Genomic DNA, 19,999 nt, shown 5'->3' with positions numbered 1-19,999 from the left:
GTACGATCTTAAAATAATATGTACAACGGATAATATATACCATTAAGCTAATTCCTTTAATCACAAGTGACGCAAATACCTGCCAATTTATCAATCAACAAAGACGAATGTAAAATTCACGCTATTGAAACGAATATAATAATTCCGCCAATCCATTCTTCCAATCTATTTAACAATTTAATCACCTCAGTCGCTCTCGTTTACACTACCAGTTGCTCTGATTCATCAGAAGCTTTGATCGAACAAACATAACAGCCATTTGGACGACGTAATTCAAAGAAAAGGCAAGAACGATTTCCGGTAGTCACGGGTTTCCCGTGTTTGAACGGGTCAACGCAGCGCCGGAAAACTCATCGAATGCGAAAGAACGAGCCAGTGAAGAGAAATAGAGACAATGGAAGAAATGCAGAGCGAGAACAGGTAGATTTTTAAAATTGTATCGCAAAACGCCAACCTCGCTAAATGCTGAATAGCATAGAAACGAGGGAACCAGAGACGTCAAGCGAGCTACGTGGCGTCCTGAAGGAAGAATGACCCATCCTGCCTACCTGCGGCCAGGTATGTATTTCCGTCCTAGTTGAAATACTTAAGGAAACGTGGCTCGCCCCCGAGAAACCATCGGCGAGTTCAATAGCATTATTGTTGTGTGCGGATTTTATCACGTGTCTGCTACGAATTATTTACGAAATAGTCACAGATGTGCTCTCGACCAAGTTACCAGGGATCCGCCCATGTTGCAGCGTGGAATGTAAATGAACCAGGAAAATGGCAAATAAATTATTGCCGTTCTTTTGAGACTGTGACGAATTTTAGAGAGAGGAGATCGTTTTCAGATAACTTTTATAATTTATAGAATTTGAGAGATCTTCTCGTTGCTTTTCGAAATATAAATTGGGTTTTTGCGGAACTCGTGTTTTATGGCCATGCAAACGCCGATTGCTATTCATATGGAGTTCATATATATCGTGATTCTGTGAATTACCAACGGATTTAATTTCTAATTTGAATTCTAATTTATGCGTTTATCGGAGCTCGTTTCGACCATAGAAGTGTAATTGTACCCTGATCCAATTTCAATCTTTTTCCTTTTAATTATCCGTCAAATTTTTTTGATCGTCGATGAAATTTCACTCTTGAATGAAAAAAAGAAGTACTTTATATAAAACACCCATATATACAGCAAGATATGTTGTCCTACGAAGATTATTTAATATATTTATTTAATATTAAATTATTTTATCCTACTGAAAAACAAAATTTAGCGGTGAAAAAGGGATGTTTCGTGAATTTTAGAGATACATTACGTGCATGCGCAAGCGCATAATACTGTATGTTACGTTTTTTGTTTTATGGCGATAAAAAAGGAAGTTCTGCTCGTTTTTTGGTTTGAAATTTTTTAGCTGGTTCACCCTCGATCGTTTGATCTCGAGAAGGTATAAGAACCGAGGAAAGACAAAGGGTGCGTTTAGCCTTGCTTGAGTGTTCTCTTAATGTGGCATAGTCACCCTTTTACGTTTAAAGTGGCAAGGGTGAAAACGACTTACAAATATCGAGGAACGATGCTCTTTTGTTCGTGCTTTTCACTCCCTCCTAGGATCATTCAAAACGCAATGTTTCTCAAGAGTCCTCGAACCATTCATTCGTACGAAACACACGTTACATTCAATTCGACGTTTCACTCAGATGTGTATCTCGAATAATGCAAGAATACCTTTTACTTGATATTATCCGATGCACTGTGTCGATGCAACATGCTGCTACATACGATACGGGAAACATTACGAACGGACAGAGGTAAACATAACCAGTGACGTTGCCAATAAAATATATTCGAAAAATTGATAGATTCAATACTAAAATCACAACTCTAAAGGTAATATTCCCTCTATATTTGCTGCAAAAAAATATTTCCATTCGATTAATCTACATCCGGATTAACTTGTGTTATTGCATGCACATGTACATGATAAATATCGAAAGCAGCTTTCATTTTTATCTTCATATCTGAACGTACAAATCAATATAAAGGTATGCAACCTTTTTTATGCAAATAGATGAAATTAAAATGAATTTTATGGAACAGGTTGCAGTTTTTCTCCACCATATACATTCTACAAGTAAATATAGGAAAAGGAATGTTGCATTAAAACATACTAACGAATGTTTTATTGAAAAATTCTAACAAAGGTACGCGAAATATAACAACGGTTTGTTGTATTTCGTTCCATAAAGCGTACAAATGCATTGACGATATTTACGCTAACTCTGTCACAAAGTGTTGCCCAATCTTATAAATACAGAACCGACGTGTATAATATGTTTGCACATTTCAGCGGAAAAACTTGAATATATTTGAATATATTCCAAGTATGTATGTCATACGTTTGTACGTATGTTTGAAGGGGTAGACTATTATATTATTTGTTCAACAAGAAACGATATTCCCTGTAGAATACAATATATTCATGATGTGAATGAAAATTTACTGGATTATATTTTCTTTCTATTTTTATAAAGTAATTTTAACTAATTCTTAAGTTCACGACTATATGCTTCCATTCAGCAAAATCGAGCTATTGTTATATACACATCAATTAATACAGATTGTCCTCATTGACTTATTAATTGAAACGTAACGTAGCATAGAGAAAAGAGGAATTTACCGTGGTCTCATAAAATAATGTACACTTTAAAGCCTTTTTCTTTCCTATTGCAACTTTTACAATTTAAATCCAGATTATGAAATTCCATTTTTCATAATCTTTCCTTAACCGGTCCATCTCGAAATATCCTTTATAAATTTTTGTTAATTTAAAAGAAAAAAATGAACAACGAGAAGTGGAGTTCTATCTGTGTTGACTGAAATGAAATTCGTTTATTATATGAAAAACAAAATTAGCTTCACAGCTTAACACATTCGCTGGTAATTGCACTAAATGGCACTAAAATGACAACTGAACACCTGCTTCATCGTCAAAAAGTCACGTAGAATTTGAGAGGTGTTTCGAAATATCTATGTATTGGTTTTCCATGGCGTATCATAAACCTTGAGGTGTTCAAGCACGCTTCTCGCCGACAAACAGCCGGCAATCACAAATTCGAGACACGCGAAGATTCACCGGCGAAGAGTTTTAAGGCGCACCCCGAAAGTATAATCTCGCGCGACGGTAATCCAGTGAAATGTTGGGTTTCGTAAGATCGCCCTGGAAGATTGGCTTGGAAATCCAGACTTACACGAAAGGATCTATTCTCTGCGAAACTTCCTTACTTCTTTCAGCGAGAATGCGGCATGCCACCACGGATGAACAGCAAACGAACAAAGAAAAATCCCAGGTAACGTAATTCAAGACAAAACGAACTGAGCTACTTTCTTCATTCTCTTCCTATCCTCGATCGAAAATCGATTCAAGGAAAATCGAGAAGGGACCAAATTGTTCCATCCTCTCGTTCAAGCGAGCTGCGCTAGACGCTTTGCTGATGTTAGATCATCGCGTACTAAGGTATGTGTAAAAACTATTTCAACGTTTCAGAGAGAAACAGCGTTAGATCGGGTAACGTGTGAAACCCTTGAAATTCTAGATTTATCGACCTTAAATTATACAACTCTTCGACCGATTTCTTCATCGAAATAAAATTCGCTTTAAGGTGTCTGTTAAGATGTCTATCGGGAGAGATTTTTATATACGCACACACGCATATAATGAGACATAATATAATAAAACATGAAATGAGAATGATATATCGTACCGTACACAATTAAGGTTTATATCTGCTTATCGTCATCCGGTTTCCTAAATGAATTTTAGCTCCGTGTAGTCGAATACCCGGCTTAACGTTGTTTCAGAATTAACGGTATTTAATGCAATTGGCGTTTCGCCAATCGCGTTAAATCGATTACGCGGAAGCTTCGCGTGACGATAAAATAATGCGGAATGATGAATAAATATCACAAAAAAAAAAACGAATATATCAAAAAATCATAAATAAATAGATATAGCTTTGAAATGGAAATTCTCCTATTACCAATGTAAGTATACGTACCTGTTATAGTGATAACGCAAAGTTCTTGAATTAAAATTCGACTTTAACGTAGTTATTTGTTACTAATTTTAAACAGGTCTTATATACAATAATTCCGTAATCTTCCTATCTTCAAGTCTGTGGAAATTTCTGTTGCTAAATAGTAATACGGGAATTAATATGAGATTACGAGGTCTAATCAAACGGAACGATTTAATTAATGTTTATGTTATTTTAGTCGCGTAACGTCTTCCTTTCCAAAGTAACACCTCTAATTTCATTTTCCGCAACCGTTACTACGTGCAAAGAGGATTTAACGGCAAACCTTTCGCGAGTAGGACTTCGAACACGATCTTATTGTTGCGAAAATAATCCTTTCGTCCGGAACTTTCAAGATACAAGTTACCATGGCAGAAGAGCTTCAAAACTCTTTCTACAAATCGCTTCCTCCCATTCACCTAGAATTTTTAAAATCGCTTTATAATAACCAGACCCTTTACCGTGAATAGGTCGATAAACTTCGCCATTGGAAGAACTTGAACGGTTAAAAGTTCGGTAGAAATCTGACAACGTCTTAAAAGGAGAATCCGGTCAGCATGTAATTCGTTACCGTTTTTATACAAGATAAAATCTACACGCGTGAGACTGTCCCTGTGCGTACAATCTTTCGTAGAGGGTACTTCCACAATTTTTATTCAATGCAAATATGTGCCAAGGGACGAGTATGTGATATTTGTTATACCGATATATTTGTCAACCTTAAAAATTATAGTTCGGGAGATTAAGCATTTTCTCCGAACAGACTATGCTCCCATACGAAAACTTGGCTACTTTAAAAGTTTGTAGTCTCTGACTTTTTGAAACACTACAATTATTTGCGTTCTCTAGTTCGTGGGTTGTATTTTCTCCTAACAAAAATTTAAGAGACTCTCAGGGAAAGAGTTTACAAACTATTCACGCAAATCTGGACAGAATCGAAAAATAAGGAATATATTTTAGCTACGTATATACATTCGTAATTTCAAAGAATTACTCTATACCACTACATGTTCTGATAAAATTACGCCCGATAAAATTCTGAAACGATGATATATATTTTCGGAACTTTAAATGCATCTACCTATAGCACAGATAGACCGTTCCTGTTCCCATTTTTTATCGTGTGACCTCGTTTCAGACACTCCCAACACAAACCTCTCTAAAATTTGTTATATTTCCATTGTTTAAAATTTTGTACGTGTACTAAAAAATAGAAAAATTTTAAATGCCAACAATAACGAGTTTATCACGCATGAAACATTGGGTATATTTTTTGAAGCGGCGGGCATGCATCATAATGCTTGTTATTAAAACTTGAAATAACTTATAAAGAAAACAAAATGAATTCCTCGAAAAAACTTTTGAAAGCCACAAACGGAAATTAAAGTCTGACCTTCGATAAAAAAAAAAAAAAAAAAAAAAAAAATTAATTCGTAAAGATGATTTCAAACGATGACGATAAGATAAAATAGCTTTCCCGTTTTATGCGTCGATGCAAAATAAACATAGAGTATCAGAAAATCAAAAACGAGAAGAAAAGAACACTGTGTAGAATGGAGAAGCAAGAGTATCTGATAATAAGTGAAAAGTACGCGCTACCGTTTCGATCAGTTCATCACCAAACAGATAATTACAATTTCGTCAATATCATTTTTATTAAAATCAATCGTCACATATGTGGCTAAAAAACTATTTACTCGTCACGCAATTTTAAAGGAATAGAAAATTACACGTTTATAGAAATAATTTTTACGTTAAGTACAATTGCTATCGAGTTTTATCTTTAATATAATGGGTTTCCAAAGGATAAGTTGTGCGAGTTTCACGACATATTCCACGTTATTTTACGTGATACACGCTTGGCTTCTTATTATGTATAATTACGGAACTCAGTTACGAAATCGCTAAAGCGAAGAACAATCGGTCGTCGTTAAGAACATGCCATATAATGCCGGAACGATAAATGCATGTAGTTATTTCCACGAAACTGCGAATTTTACTTGAATGAATAATATCGATAAAAAAAGATGTATCTTTTATGAAATGACTAAGCTTTGGGCGACTGATAAACGATGCGTTGCATCAACAAAGGAAACGATGATCTTGTGCAAATGCTTTTAGGAATCCCCGTTATCACCACGGGTCGCGGTCCCCGCCCCCCATCTGCTCATGTAAATAGTAAGTACACAAGAAATGTGGTCATGTTATCTGTAATCAGACATATAAAGAAATTTAACTACTTACGAGTTATATTCCATCTCTTAAACATATACGTATTTAAAATGAAAATTATTTCGATTAGTATATTAAGAATTTGTTCTTACCCTCGTGAATTAGCAAAATCAAAGAACAGTTTTCCTTCAAACAGAAGGGAACTTGGGTGCAGTGGCTATCGAAAAATACTTATCTTCCTTGCAAATTGGAGGAATAAAATTGAAAAAGTAGCGCAGTTTCGCGAATATCCCAATTTCCCACTTCATATTTCGAACAAGTAAAAAATTTAACTCAGAAGGTAAACCATCCGGCGGAAATTTAAGGGGACGCAAATTGCTCTTGAAAACACAACCGGTACGCAAGACACAGCGAACAAACCTGTGAACTTGTCGGTGTGTATGCTAGCCAGTGTGTTTAGCAAAAATAAGTAAATATACTCCATCACGCAGGTCACTAGAGTACATTGAAGTTAACGCAAAAGTAAGCATCAGCAAAATGAAATTTGCGGCAATATCGACGACGTGCGAAATAAATCAATTGAATCTGGAAGTTAGCAGGTTTAAAAACAAGAACAAGCCAACGCTAATAGCATGAATTACCTTTGCACCTTCTACTTAAGAAGACAAAAGAAGAAATCTTATCAATAAATTATCGTACTACTTATCGTATTGCTTTTGAAACGACTTAATATTACCAACGACCATTGTGGAATTTTACGTGACGACATCGTACTCGATCATGTTTCTCAATTCGTACATTGTAATCGCAAATATTTTTATTTACAATTGTACTGTTTGGTGCGTATTAACCATGCATCAGATGTATTCAATTCAGCGAAGCTATTACGCAATTCTTAGCGCATTCAATGCACCCACAACCGGCTTCTATCTAATTAAAAACGAGATAAGTGGGAAAACCCGAATGAAACGATCGGCATGCAAGTAAATTTTCTTTGCTGCGCAAACAACGCTAAAAACAAGAAGCCATTGCCCGGGAAGATGCCTTGAAAGCGTGTTCAATTGTTCTAAGTGCAGTTCTAAGAATCAACTTTTGCACTGCCAATAGAACGCATGTCAGACGCAAACACGTCTCATCCAGAGATTAGTCGCGACAATAATTCACAGAAGAAACCATCTTAGTCGTAATGCTTATGAATTTGCATGCAATAGCTGGTTCGAATAAAACTTTCATTCTAACGATCATATTTTCCCTTTTTGCACCACTTTTTTTTAAATTAAAGAAGTGGAAGATACGTTTACAAAGCTGAAACAAAATTTAAACAACCGTTCAGAGTTTTAGTTCATTGGATGTTTTATTCCATTGAATCGCGTGGCGGAACAGGTTCATATTCCACGATCGAATGAGAACTGACGCGGAAAGCGAAGATAGGAAAGACGAGCTTCGATGAAAACTATTTAGGTAGAAATGTTTGTTCGAAGGTTAATTTCCGTCTTCGACGCTGACGCGAAACCAGTCGAAGCGATATTTGCGTCATTTTAACGTGCAAAGACGCGGGAGCAATTAAGTTTCTGTAATTTACAACGAACAAGAGCAATAACGATGGATAAAAAAAAAAGAAAGGAAATATAAGATTGACGTGCAAATTACTAAATTTCCAAATTAATAAACGCCGATTCGTCAAAGTACCATCGGCATCGCAATAACCCATAAAGTAGTTAAAAAATGACCTAGTTGTCCAGTCCCGTTTTCCAGAGATAGAAGTTACCTCGAAATAAAGCAGGATTTTTATTAAATGTGCAGGGATAATTCTACGCCCTCGTTTCGGCACCGGAAGTTTCCTTATTAGGATACTACGAATACAAACATTTTTATCCTTTAAAAATTTCATTCGGCAAAGAGTTTCAGAAACGGCGAGTGGAAATGTTTTGTGAGAATTTGTAGCCTTCCTTTTTAAATAAAGAATTACATTTACGCCTACGATATTATCATTTAGACCCTGTTTCTTTATTTTCTTTCTTTTTCTTTCAAACGAATATTAGCACATCGTTTTATCTCAAACAATCATCATCACTCATTTTTGGTCAAAATTTAAATCAGATACATTACCTCTTGCTGTTATAATTTAAAATCTTCGAGTGTGGAACACGACCAATTGAAATTATATCATGACATTTCAGCATAAAAATAATGTAAAAGATCACACGTATCGAAATTTTTCAGAAATTTAAGACGTTGTTTAACGATAGGGAAACAAGATCATGTCGAAAATACCTTCAGGCGTGTAACAGGGTAAAATTTCCTTTAGCTCTAAAAATAATAATTACCTATTTTGAACAAAAAAACTAACAATCAACGTAAAATATATGCTTTCGTTTTTTCCTTAAACACAAAGAAGGTACTGAAACATCTACGCCTCGTTTACAAAAGATTGTTTAATATTATCTCAAATGCAGGAAATGCTGAACAAATATCTTCGTGTAAAATGTTGAAAGTATGAAAAATATTTAAAGTAAACTACCGACAAGAAACTAGCACCGTGATAGTTTACAAACAGATTCATAGAATATAACGCAAATTACGCGAACGCAGAGCAGTATCAAAATTACAGTCAAATATTCTCGGATCCTTTTTGAAGGAACCTAGGAATGTTCCTCTTCAACGAGTCAGAGCCAAGCTCGATATTACACGTCACGGAAAAAGATGAGCCTCGCATGATTGAGCCCACCCACCTCACAGAAATTTCTCACTTTGATCGCGAAACCACGAAAAACTTTCTGGCCGTGATATCAAGGTCGATTTGGTATTCCGAGGAACCAATCTATCCACAGAAATAAACATCAATCCGTCGTACTATCCGAGAAATCGATAACAAACCGAAACGACGATCGCAAAACGATAGAAATACAATTAAATTGAACGCAACGCATATCTGCTTACACGACGGAAAGGGAGTTGCGACGATTGGAAAGAAATTGAGCAACTTTACTTGTCCTTGTAGATACAGCAAGCAGAAAATTCCGCTAAAACGACTTCCTTCTATTTTTTTCATTTTTAAATTATCATCCAGTTAATTGTTGCGAATATTTAAAAAATTTTCATATCCTACATAGCACGTAGTGTAAGCGTAATAAAATTATGAATAATTTGTTTTTGAAAGATTCCTTCTCCTTCGATTCATAGAGATTGTTAATTATAAAGCAGAGATAAGAGAACTTTCGTCGATGGCTGTTTCAATGTTTTCAAGTGGTTACACAAAGAGAGATCTTTGATGCACATTCCGAAGGACTTTGCTCATTACTTCCTTCACTTTGCTTCATTTTATATAATACAGTCCTTAAATAACGATCGCTGAAAAAACATGGTCGCTGCATCATTCGAGAAGGAGTAATTGTCCATGTCAGAAAACTTACGGATGAACTCGAATAGACAACTAACAGAAGAATTTAGGATTTAGGATTTGCAGCGATTTTAGATTTCGAGGAAATTGATACTTTGCGATAAGGGTCATATTATATTTGCTCATCAAACAGTCACCGGGTTAATTATATCCATCATATTAATAATAAAAGCTAAGCATGATACTCTGAACAGTTACAAATTAGCATACGTTCCAACGGTTGTTTGAAAGCCAATGCAAAAGTCGCAAATATAAGAAATTTCGTCAAGAAACCGAATCATGCGTTTCAGATCAAACATGCAATGCAATGCTATGCCCTCATTTTTGTAACCAAAATTATTCTTGACACTTGACTGTCTTGTCTATGAATGATTCTCAAAGATTACAAAACCTTTCAAGAGGAATTACAACACAATCTTCCTTTTCGACAATGCTAATATTGAGTTAGAGTGTGATCGGAGCGGGAAAAAACCTGCGTATTTTCCCGATTTGCGCAATCACAGCTGTATTTTACACAATACGTACAATATGAATAACGCTTGCGAGTTTATACGTTACTTCCTAGTTATGTGGCACATTTTTTGTCAATCACACGTTAATAAAAAATTAATAATATTGTATAATATAATATTGTATACTATCGCATAATTTATATCTATGATATGCAAAGTTGTTCTACGAATGCGAATAATTCGAAGATACATGAGGCGATGTAATACTGACATTAGTTTCAATAGAATTCCAGATACTTGCAACGTGAAATAAACAAGAAATAATTGTTTGTTAAACTGTGGTTTTTGGCATTACTGTCAGTAAACTAATGCATTTTTGATGCATTTTCAATGCCATCGTTTAATTTATATTCGTCCATATACCATAAATCATATTATCTAGTAGCTTAGGATTAAGAGTGAAATTTTAGCATCCTGAACTATTCAGAGATTGTTGTGCAACAAAGTAAATGAAAAAATTAATAAATCGCGTATTGTATCTCTTCCATAATCTTCGAATTACCGCGAAAAGTATTTCGAGGAAAAAACGCGGGATATGCTCCTACCTTATCGAGATATTGAAATCCATGTTCCCGTGCGACCTGCTTGGCGACTTCCGGTCCTCCTTCGATATGCACTGCCCATTGATTCGTATAGGCTGCCACTCGTCCACCAAGAGTCACCAGCGCGACGATGGCCAGTCCGAAGATCTTCCGCGGGCACATGATAGCTCTGCCTCTCGACTGCAACTGTTACCGCTAGCGGCTCCAGTTTCACACTCAACACTATTATCCACTATCCACTAAAAACAGCCGCTGCTACCGGCGGAGGAGGCAACGGAGATAACAAGAACAACGACAACAAACAACCACCAGCACTGCCACCACGAACAACACGGCTCACTTATCTATCTATCGCACGCACGATAGAAATAAACGTCTTTTAGCGAATTGTTCAAAGGCAAGCGATAATAGACCGGATGATAGCGAAGGTGAAGAATAGAGAGACACATAAGAAGGAAAGAGAGAGAAAACGGGAAAAGGTGAAATATGACACTATAGATTCGCACCTGCTGACCGTCTACGGCCAACTGAACTGCCAACGGACTATGTTACTCGTTAAGTAGCCTCCGCACTTGCGAACCGATGACTACCGACTCTCTGTTGTTCTTCTTCCCTCTACTTCCCCGTCGTCGTCGTCATCGGTGTCGTCGATGGTTGTCGTCGTCGTCGTCGTCGTGCTCGTCGTTCCCTCGTCGGTGACGTTGCTGCCACTGTCGCCGCTTTCGCTCAACGACGAACAGCGGTAGGTGGGGCGATCGTCAAGTCATGTGGCTGTTAGTGGGGAAATCGACGTGATTCTTGTGATACCGATGCTCGTGAAGGTGTACGGTACACGTGGCTGTCCTCTGAATCAAGGGCGACGTATGTAGAATCAGTGAGTTCCGCGTTTATCGTCCACTTTGTCCTCATCCGCCTCGCGAACGCGGACACAACCTCCGTAGTATGTGCCCACTTACCTTCGATGTACGATTAACAAACAAAAACAAACCCACCATTCACTTCGTTTCCCTCTCCGCTTCGAGATTATCCGAACTAGCCTTTTTCTATTCCCCCTCTCTGTTCGAAACTTTTTGATTACGTGGATCGGCAGCGACCTTCGACAAACTGCTATTCCAAACGTTGCCGCTCGTTCCCCCGTTCCCGCGTTCCTATCCGCTTCTCGCTTCTTCTATCTCGCGAAACTCCAACGTGGGACTCCAATGTGCTCTCCCTCTCTCCAATCTATCTTTTTCTCTTTCTCTCTTTTACTCGAACTCGATGATGGATGAGTGGAATACGAAGAAACTTCGTAGAGAAGACGAAACGATTTCAGCCGTAAACGAACAGCATTTGGGAATGAGACGATGGAAACGGAATATCTAGAAATGTATCAGTTACAGACGAGATTATCGTACGGTGAACCACGCGGAGGAAACGCACTTAGACACCGGCCATCCGGTCCCCATACGATGGCGAGACAGTCCTCCGACAGCAGTGGCCAAATGGTTGGCTAGCCATTCAGACGTGGCAGGCAGTTATCGACCGAAAAGTCGGTCGATTCACGTCATCGACCGTTGCATCCTCGCTGCTAGTTGCATGCCTAGGAAAATTTGTCGATGACGTAGCCTCGTGCTTGGTTCTCTGTCCCTCTTTCTCTCTCTTTTGTTCTTCTTTTCTTCGTGTACCGCTTAACTCATCCTCCGTCTGTCACTAACCAAATTCGGATCTGAAAATCGTTTCGGGAATTCAGATATTTCGATAAATGAGAACGACGAAAGTAAGAACATAATTAACTACAACAAACAATTTTTATTCGTAAAATACTATAACGAAATAGAAGAATATTAAGGAAAATAGGAGCTGCAAGTAACGCGGGGAGATATTGACCAATACGTAGAGAGATTGCATATTTCCACGCGTATGATCTTTTATACCTTCTATCGTTAATGTATTTAATAATATTTTTGTAGAGATCTTGAGTTTTAAATTATGTACGTATTCACAGATATCGTATATCCAAAAACAATTTGAGCATAATCGAAAACAATTTCCAAATGGACCAGCCACTTGTCCCACGAGGCACAATTACTCCGAGGAGGAAATACGACAAGTCATTTGCCTTTCCATTTCCCTTACGGAAAATTACTGGTATTCGCGTAAAATTGCACCAGCCACGATCAAGGTTTAAATTACGGTTCAGTGAGATAAAGAGAATAACTAAGACATCGATGTAAAACCATTGTTTGCATATCAATGAAGACTTAACTGATGTCCAACGAGCAGCACCTATCTCTCTGATTAGATTTTAATGGTTACGGTTTTACGTGCGACGTTAAACTATCTGGTTATATTAATTCCATAGTTTTCTCCAATTACAACAAATTATCCAACGGCCGTTAAGCTTATCGCGAATTAACAAACTTTGCGCCGCGTATTTTTGAGAATAAAGTTGTCAGTCGGTTTTTATCGATTGCTTTTTCCAACTATCGCGTTTCCAACGGTCACGTATATGCAACTTGCATCATCCTTATGGGAGAAGAGTGCTCGAACGAGTGAGATTTTCAAATGAAAAGAAACAGGATCGATAGATGTCGGAATGGTTACACAGTATACCGGGAAAAATGCATTCAGTGTGTAACTCGCCCTAATTTCCTTCATACGAGAGATTAACTAAGGAAATGTGAATTTTCCTTTTTTTTCTTCCTTAACGAGCTTCAATAGCCATCGATGTGTTTGGAACTCTTAAGAAGAGAACTATTGCTGCTATTTCCTTTGTATTTTTATACGTCCTTTGGAAAAAAATTGCACTTTCCATAGACCGTGTTTAAAACACTACCATGCGAGAGAACAACTTATAATGCAGCTGTTGAAATGCATTAAAAAATTCGGATAAGATTAATAACACTGCCATAATAGCTTTGCTTCTTTGAAGAGAATTGTGAGAGAAATACTTTGTAAAAGTAATTTAAAAGATACAGAAACCTTTTTCTATAAAATATATATAAAATAATAACATAAATTTATATATTAATCAATAATATAAAGGTGCATTGTTTATGCTTATAGGATATTTTTTTAAATATTGCAAGGAACAAATAAGAGGAATTTAGAATTGCTATTAAAATCACGTGGGAAAAAAACTTGAACAATCAAGTTGCACGAAAAGTATAGAAACACGCATCAGTCGTCCCGGACAGCTACGATTTCTTGGAACGAGAACCGCGTTCCCTGAGGAAATTGTACTTCTGGTGTAACACTGATCCCAATTTCTCTTTTTGGGGAGAGCTTTTATGCGATGCAACATAAATTTTCGTTGACGTCATACATTTTCTTGCATACAATGTTCAACGAGTATGATAAACTACTGCGAAATTAAAATTTCCATTTAGAAAAAATTCGAAATTCAAACATCTACGTAACTGTCTCTATTCAGTATCTCTTATTTTAAATCAACAGTATCGATAATATGTAATCGAATCGATAGTAATTCATCCTTAGTAAAAATTAAAACATTGAAATTCAAATCCATTCCTTGAAAATTGTATCCTTTTTTTTGTGAAAGAATAAATACACTGTAGCATTGATATTCGATATTCCCTTTAAACATACTTCACATCATTCCACGATCTGAGCATATCTCAATTGCCAATTAATCGAGTCAGCTTGCTTTTTACTGAGCAGTAATTGGAATTCGAATTTCTATTGAATATTTCTCTAGTCAAAATTGCAATTGATCCTTTTGTATATTCCACGGCAAAGGATAGAGAAGATAAATCTTCGATTTATTTAGAAATGTAAATAATTGAAAAATATCTAAATCGAACGCAAATTGAAAAACGATATTTGTAAATTGATAAAATTACGAAACATGTTCAAGATGCGTGGTACGGTAGAAAGAAGTTGAAATGCACAATGTTCTATTCGCAACTAATATTTCTCGCAAATGTCCACGATCCTGCGAGGATTCGGTATTCGAGTCGTACCGTTTCCAGCAATTCTACGGTTTCAAAGGACGAAATGGAAACGACTATCGCGCCGTATTATCGATGCATTTTAAAGGTCGCTGGGTTTCGTGAAAAAGAGCTCGATTTTCAAGCTGCGGTTCGCCTGGTTACAATTCGATAGAACGTTTACACCGCGATCAAGTGAAATTGCGTTTGTGATATTCGTTCCCTTCGAGTCAGTAAATTTTACTGGTCTATTTTAAACATGGAAATATGGAGCACAGATTGCAACTAGTACAAACATTTTCCTCGCGTAGCCGCCTTATACCTAGAGGCTGACTCTTGATAAACAGCGAAAATAGAAGTCCTATTCTTCCTCTTTCATTTACATTCCGTCTAACAATGGTTTTACGAGATCCTATTGATCGTGAATTAATTTTTTCAATAAATAAATCTGATAGAAATCGGATAGAAATTTTTAATTAAAATGGCAGCCGGAAGTTTTTGATTGTGCAGCTGACGTAACGCTTATTGTTTGAATAAAACTGTTTTTCTCATACTTGTCCTGACTTCTACTCGACTATATAGCATGCAGAGAAGAATCGTAAAGAAAAACTGAAGATTCGCATTATCGTCACGTTCGAGCGACGTTCCAGACGATTCAACTTCCGGGGAGAGGATATTGGTGGCCCTACAAATACACAACTTCGTGGAAGCTCTATTTTATGTCCAAAACAAGTTACATTTCCTCTCTATTTCGCTTCTGCTATTTCATCCACCAATATGAAAATGTAATTTTATTTCGTCAGAATAAAACAGCCAGTTTTTCTCTTGATTAAAATCAGAAAACGAAAACGAAACGAAAATATAATTTTTTATTTCGTGAAAATAAACCAGCCAGCTCTTGAAAAACCAATCATAAACAAAATTGATTCTTTGTTCGAAAGAATCAAATAAGATTCTCGTTACCGACAAATTTAAATTTTTACTTAGAACAAATAAGTTGAAAAATTCCTGGAAACTAGCCAATTAAACTTAAGCATTTGTACACGTGCGTTACTTATGCTTCTACATGTAGCGACCAGATATCTATTCAGAAAATTGTCAAAATATGAATTACCCCAAAAAATGCATAAGCGATTCACTCGATGCCGAATACATATTAGGTCATCCCATAAGTTCGTGCCGACTTTTGTGTATACATTTCATGTGTCGATTTATAAACATATGGCGATAAGGGATCAATGTACTTGAAAAATGGGAAGAAGTTGTACAACGAGAAGGGGATTACATTTTTTCATGAAACTAAAAGGTATGTAAACAATCTTAACATATATAACCGCTCGAAAAACGGAACGAACTTATGGGATGACCTAATGCATAAAGGTTAAGGTCGATGCTGACGATTGAAATTCGAATTATTATATTTCCGATTATCGATTTCGGCAATGATATATCTCAAATACAACGGTATCTACACTCTAATATACATACATATACATTGTTTTCAAGGGACACAGTCATACTCAAATCAATACTCGCATCTTCTTAAAATTTGAACACAAAGATTTTTTACGTAATTTCACTTCTCCCTTTTCGTATTAACGCTCGAAAGTATCCGAATACTTGCTTGCTATCTTTGCTAATTTTATTCTTCATGATCAACTTCATAAGAAGGTAATCAGTAGAACATCTATTCGTTAATTTACCAGTAATTTACACATTTCCAAAAAAAATTGCATATACTGCTAGTATATACATAATTCCACAGAAGTGTTCGAATACGAATAAAAGTATATATCTTAGCAAGAAAAGGAAGAAGTTTCTCTGAAAACTCTGTCTAATTCAATTATCGTTTCCAAGCATTCTTCTTTTTTCATTTTTGTCCTGTATCTCTGCCTCCATTTACAATTACTATCTGTGATCGCTAATCCGCTAATCTGCTAATCCGGACCTCTGTCCACGCAGGAATTATGAAAATTATCGCGCTATGAGAGCTGACCTGGCCAAGTATCACGGCATTACGGGCTCAAAGAAGGAAGAAGCGAGCAGCAGACTTCTGGAAAAAAGAATCCGCGATGCATTGGCTAGCCAGCGGTCCACTGGAACATCTACTTCATGCCCCGAGGAAATTGCATTCTGCGGTCTTCCTCCTCCGCTTCCGCACTGGGTGCTCCAGTGATAAAGAGAGAATAAGAGCGGCTGATGTGCTAGAGGACAGCGTCAGAGAAGTGAATCAAATTTAAGCCGACTCCCTCTCCGCTTTCGTCTCTTTCCTTCTATCTTCGACCCTTCGTTATTATCACTTCGTCTTTCGTTCTGACCACGCCACTGTTACCCACCATTTTCCTTCGTCGCCCTTTCCTTTTCTCCCTTTTTTAATTTTCAAACAAAGTACGCGAAAGCCTTTCTACTCGCAGTGGAAGCTGTTCGAACGGTCCACTGTCGCGTCGCGTCGGCCTGGCAACCGTAAATGGAAAGAAGAGCCGAACGCGTACACATGCCACGCCAACTAAATGGAAACGGACCAGGCTGAACCTCTTTGCCAGGTAATAATCGACGACCTTTGCCCCTCAACGAGCCTCTGCCTACCTGCCTACGTGACCGAGTTCTCTTTCTCCAAAGAGCACCGATTTTTACGCACGGTCGATGTGTAACAGCCGGTGGTTACGACAAGGAAGCTGGCTGCAGTTGCAGTTCACAAAAATTTCTCTAGCACGATAAAGGTACGCATCGGAAATAGGGATAAAGGCATAGATCGATGATTCAATACCCTACTCCAATTGAGAAATTCTTGGTTTTCGACAAGGTGGTCCTAACACATTGTGGATAGATGACGAAGTATTTAGACTTTCATATCCTACCACTAACGACTATTGGTGAGACATATTTTCTCTTTGCGTATCAAAAGCAGTTATTACTCGATAACAAGTGATAACAGTCACATGGTTTGTTTTGTGAATTAATTTTCCAAATCTTACTGTCCTGAATTCAAACTTTATGATACTGGCAAAAGAATTAACAAGATTACAGAAATATTTACGAGAATTTTAAGCTCTTTTTCATATAATTATATGCACATGCAAATAAAAACAATACTAAATCGTATATTTCCTGGTAATGAATAATGCATGGATTGTAGATTCATGATACTTGTTAAATATATTTTCCAAAAATAAACGAATAAGTACATTCCAAAACATATTTTTTGAATCCTATAATTCTCTAAAATTCTCATATGATACGTTTTGTGTGTAAACACTAGTCAATAGACGTATAACAGGAATATTGTATAACATATTCTATGACTCAATTATAAAACGACAAATCAAAAACTTCATATGAATAACATCTTCGCTTGAAATATGCAAACTCTCGTTCAATGTTTTCAAACATCCATGTTTGAATATGTTTTTCAACTGTCCTTCGGTACATTACATGTGTATAAGTACAGATACAAACACTTTAAAATAAAAGTGACATGTAACGCAACATACCAATCGATAACAAAAGGATCAACCACTAAAAACTCCAAATATATTTTACAATCCACCGTTGAATAGTAGATAACTTTCTTGTGTTTTTCGAACAGGCTAATTGTGAGTCGAAAAGAGTAGAATATTTAATGTGAAGAAAAATAAATACCTTTAATGCGTCGACACTTCAAAAATTTTTCGAGTGACGTCTAGTTATGCAATGTTGATTATCGCGGACAAAAGGCAACGAACCGAGGCATGCAAGGGCCTTTCTCGTAACAGGAAATACTCGGGGTCACGGACTGCCATGAAGTTTATACCGGTGTGGTTCTCGTGCAACGAGAACACGAGACGCGCAGAAAACCGGCTCGTTCGACTCACTCGTTAAGATAACACGACTATATACTCTAAGTATAATTCATGCGACACGAGACCAAATAAAAATTCAAACTATTACTTTATCGAAAAAAAGAATCGCGGTACGGGCAATGGCCGATCTCCGATGGACAATAATCGTACGCAGTGCTTTACCACGCAGCGTCACTTTATTAGTTTCGATAATCGCAACCGCGATATCGAACCGCGTGATCGAGATCGTGTTTCCTCCATGAAACATTAAAACACGACGTTTGAAAGTCAAACACGGTTGTCGAACGATCGTCGTCTCTATAGAGATAACATTACAATAAGAATCGGAAGATCATCTGCTCTAGTACGACTTGAAATACGGCCGAGGAAACGTACTGGCTGCTCGCCGTGACGGAAATAAAAAAAAAACGTAAACAAACCTGTCCGCGTGTCGACGCGAGCCACGTAATAGACGCCATTGGTCTGCATCGTTTTATGTATTTAAATGCACGAGGAAATCATCGTGCGATTAAAACTGTACGTTCGCGGAATCGTGGAAAAGAATGCAGATAGGTTGGAAACGAGACACGACTGCACGTGGGCAGAAGCACACCCATCCCGCCACCGGGAAGCAGCGAAAAACGACATTCGCGTAGCAAAGCTGTCAAGATACGTTCCCGTATCGTGAAAAGATGAACGCGACAAAATTGCACGCATGTACATAGCGCGTACGTGCGCGCACAGTCAGTTATACATATCGCAAGACGAGCTGCTGGTTACACGACACCATCTCAAGGTAACAGTTCTCGGATACGCGTTTCGATACCAAAACGAAGAATTTACGGAGTGTCGCTAGGACTGACAGCTAGCGAGGATGTTTATTAATAGATTTCACTCACGATTTCAGCTGGTGTTCCTGTAGCTTTCCTTCAATCGAATCGGGGACTGTGCCGCTGATGCTATTGGTCTCCGTGGTTGTCGTGGAACCGTCGATGTCGATATACGGTCTCGTCGTGCACAGAGAGATACTCCAATCGAAGCGAGGAATGCGGAAGATGGAGAAACGGGGATAGCACCGCACAGTTGCACAGCCTGGGAAACACGCCTCTCGTACCGTCAAACGGGAATGATCCACGATTAGTTGCCACAAAACGGAACTGAATCCACGATCGTGACACGTGTAACGTGTATGTAGAACAAACCGCGTGCAGTCTTTATATCATGTCACCGTCGACGCGCGAATGTTGGATCGTACAACGTCATTTCTCGTTGCGATCTCATCCCCACGACGAAGCACGACTGACTGACGGCTCGGTCCGCCAGTCCGTTCCGATCTTCCCCTACCATTGGCAACTTCCTCTCCGCATCTCCCCCTCTGCATCCCCACTCGCCGACTGGCTTCTCCCGCCGTCGTAACTCGCAGCCCCGCGCGTCCCAGTCACCCGCAGCCACGTTCAGTCACTCGGCAACCGCTTGTCCGTGTACTTCTCTTTCTCTTTTCTCCTTTCCATATCCGTCCCATGAAACCGAGCGAGAAAGCCACGGACGCGGCGCGAAAGGTTGAGGA

At 37.8% G+C, this 19,999-nt stretch overlaps 1 protein-coding gene across 7 annotated transcripts in view; it reads right to left on the bottom strand.

Moving 5' to 3' along the window:
• Nucleotides 1-19,734, bottom strand: part of LOC126923292 (furin-like protease 1) — a 224,255-nt gene extending 204,521 nt beyond the window's left edge. For all 7 annotated transcript variants that reach the window (XR_007713105.1, XM_050736608.1, XM_050736605.1 and 4 more), the window contains exons 1-2: nucleotides 19,332-19,734; nucleotides 10,689-12,390 (exon numbers count right to left, since the gene is read on the bottom strand). Coding sequence is in view for 6 of the 7 variants with exons in the window: in XM_050736608.1 (XP_050592565.1) it covers nucleotides 10,689-10,847 (159 nt within the window). In the remaining variant the exon portion in view is untranslated. The remainder of the gene's footprint in view (nucleotides 1-10,688; nucleotides 12,391-19,331) is intronic.
• Between the last annotated feature and the right edge of the window lie 265 nt (nucleotides 19,735-19,999).

This window comes from Bombus affinis, chromosome 13, assembly GCF_024516045.1.
Source record: "Bombus affinis isolate iyBomAffi1 chromosome 13, iyBomAffi1.2, whole genome shotgun sequence".
Taxonomy (NCBI): domain Eukaryota; kingdom Metazoa; phylum Arthropoda; class Insecta; order Hymenoptera; family Apidae; genus Bombus; species Bombus affinis.
Note: the sequence above shows the minus strand (reverse complement) of the source record. Positions and strands in the feature narration are given on the sequence as shown.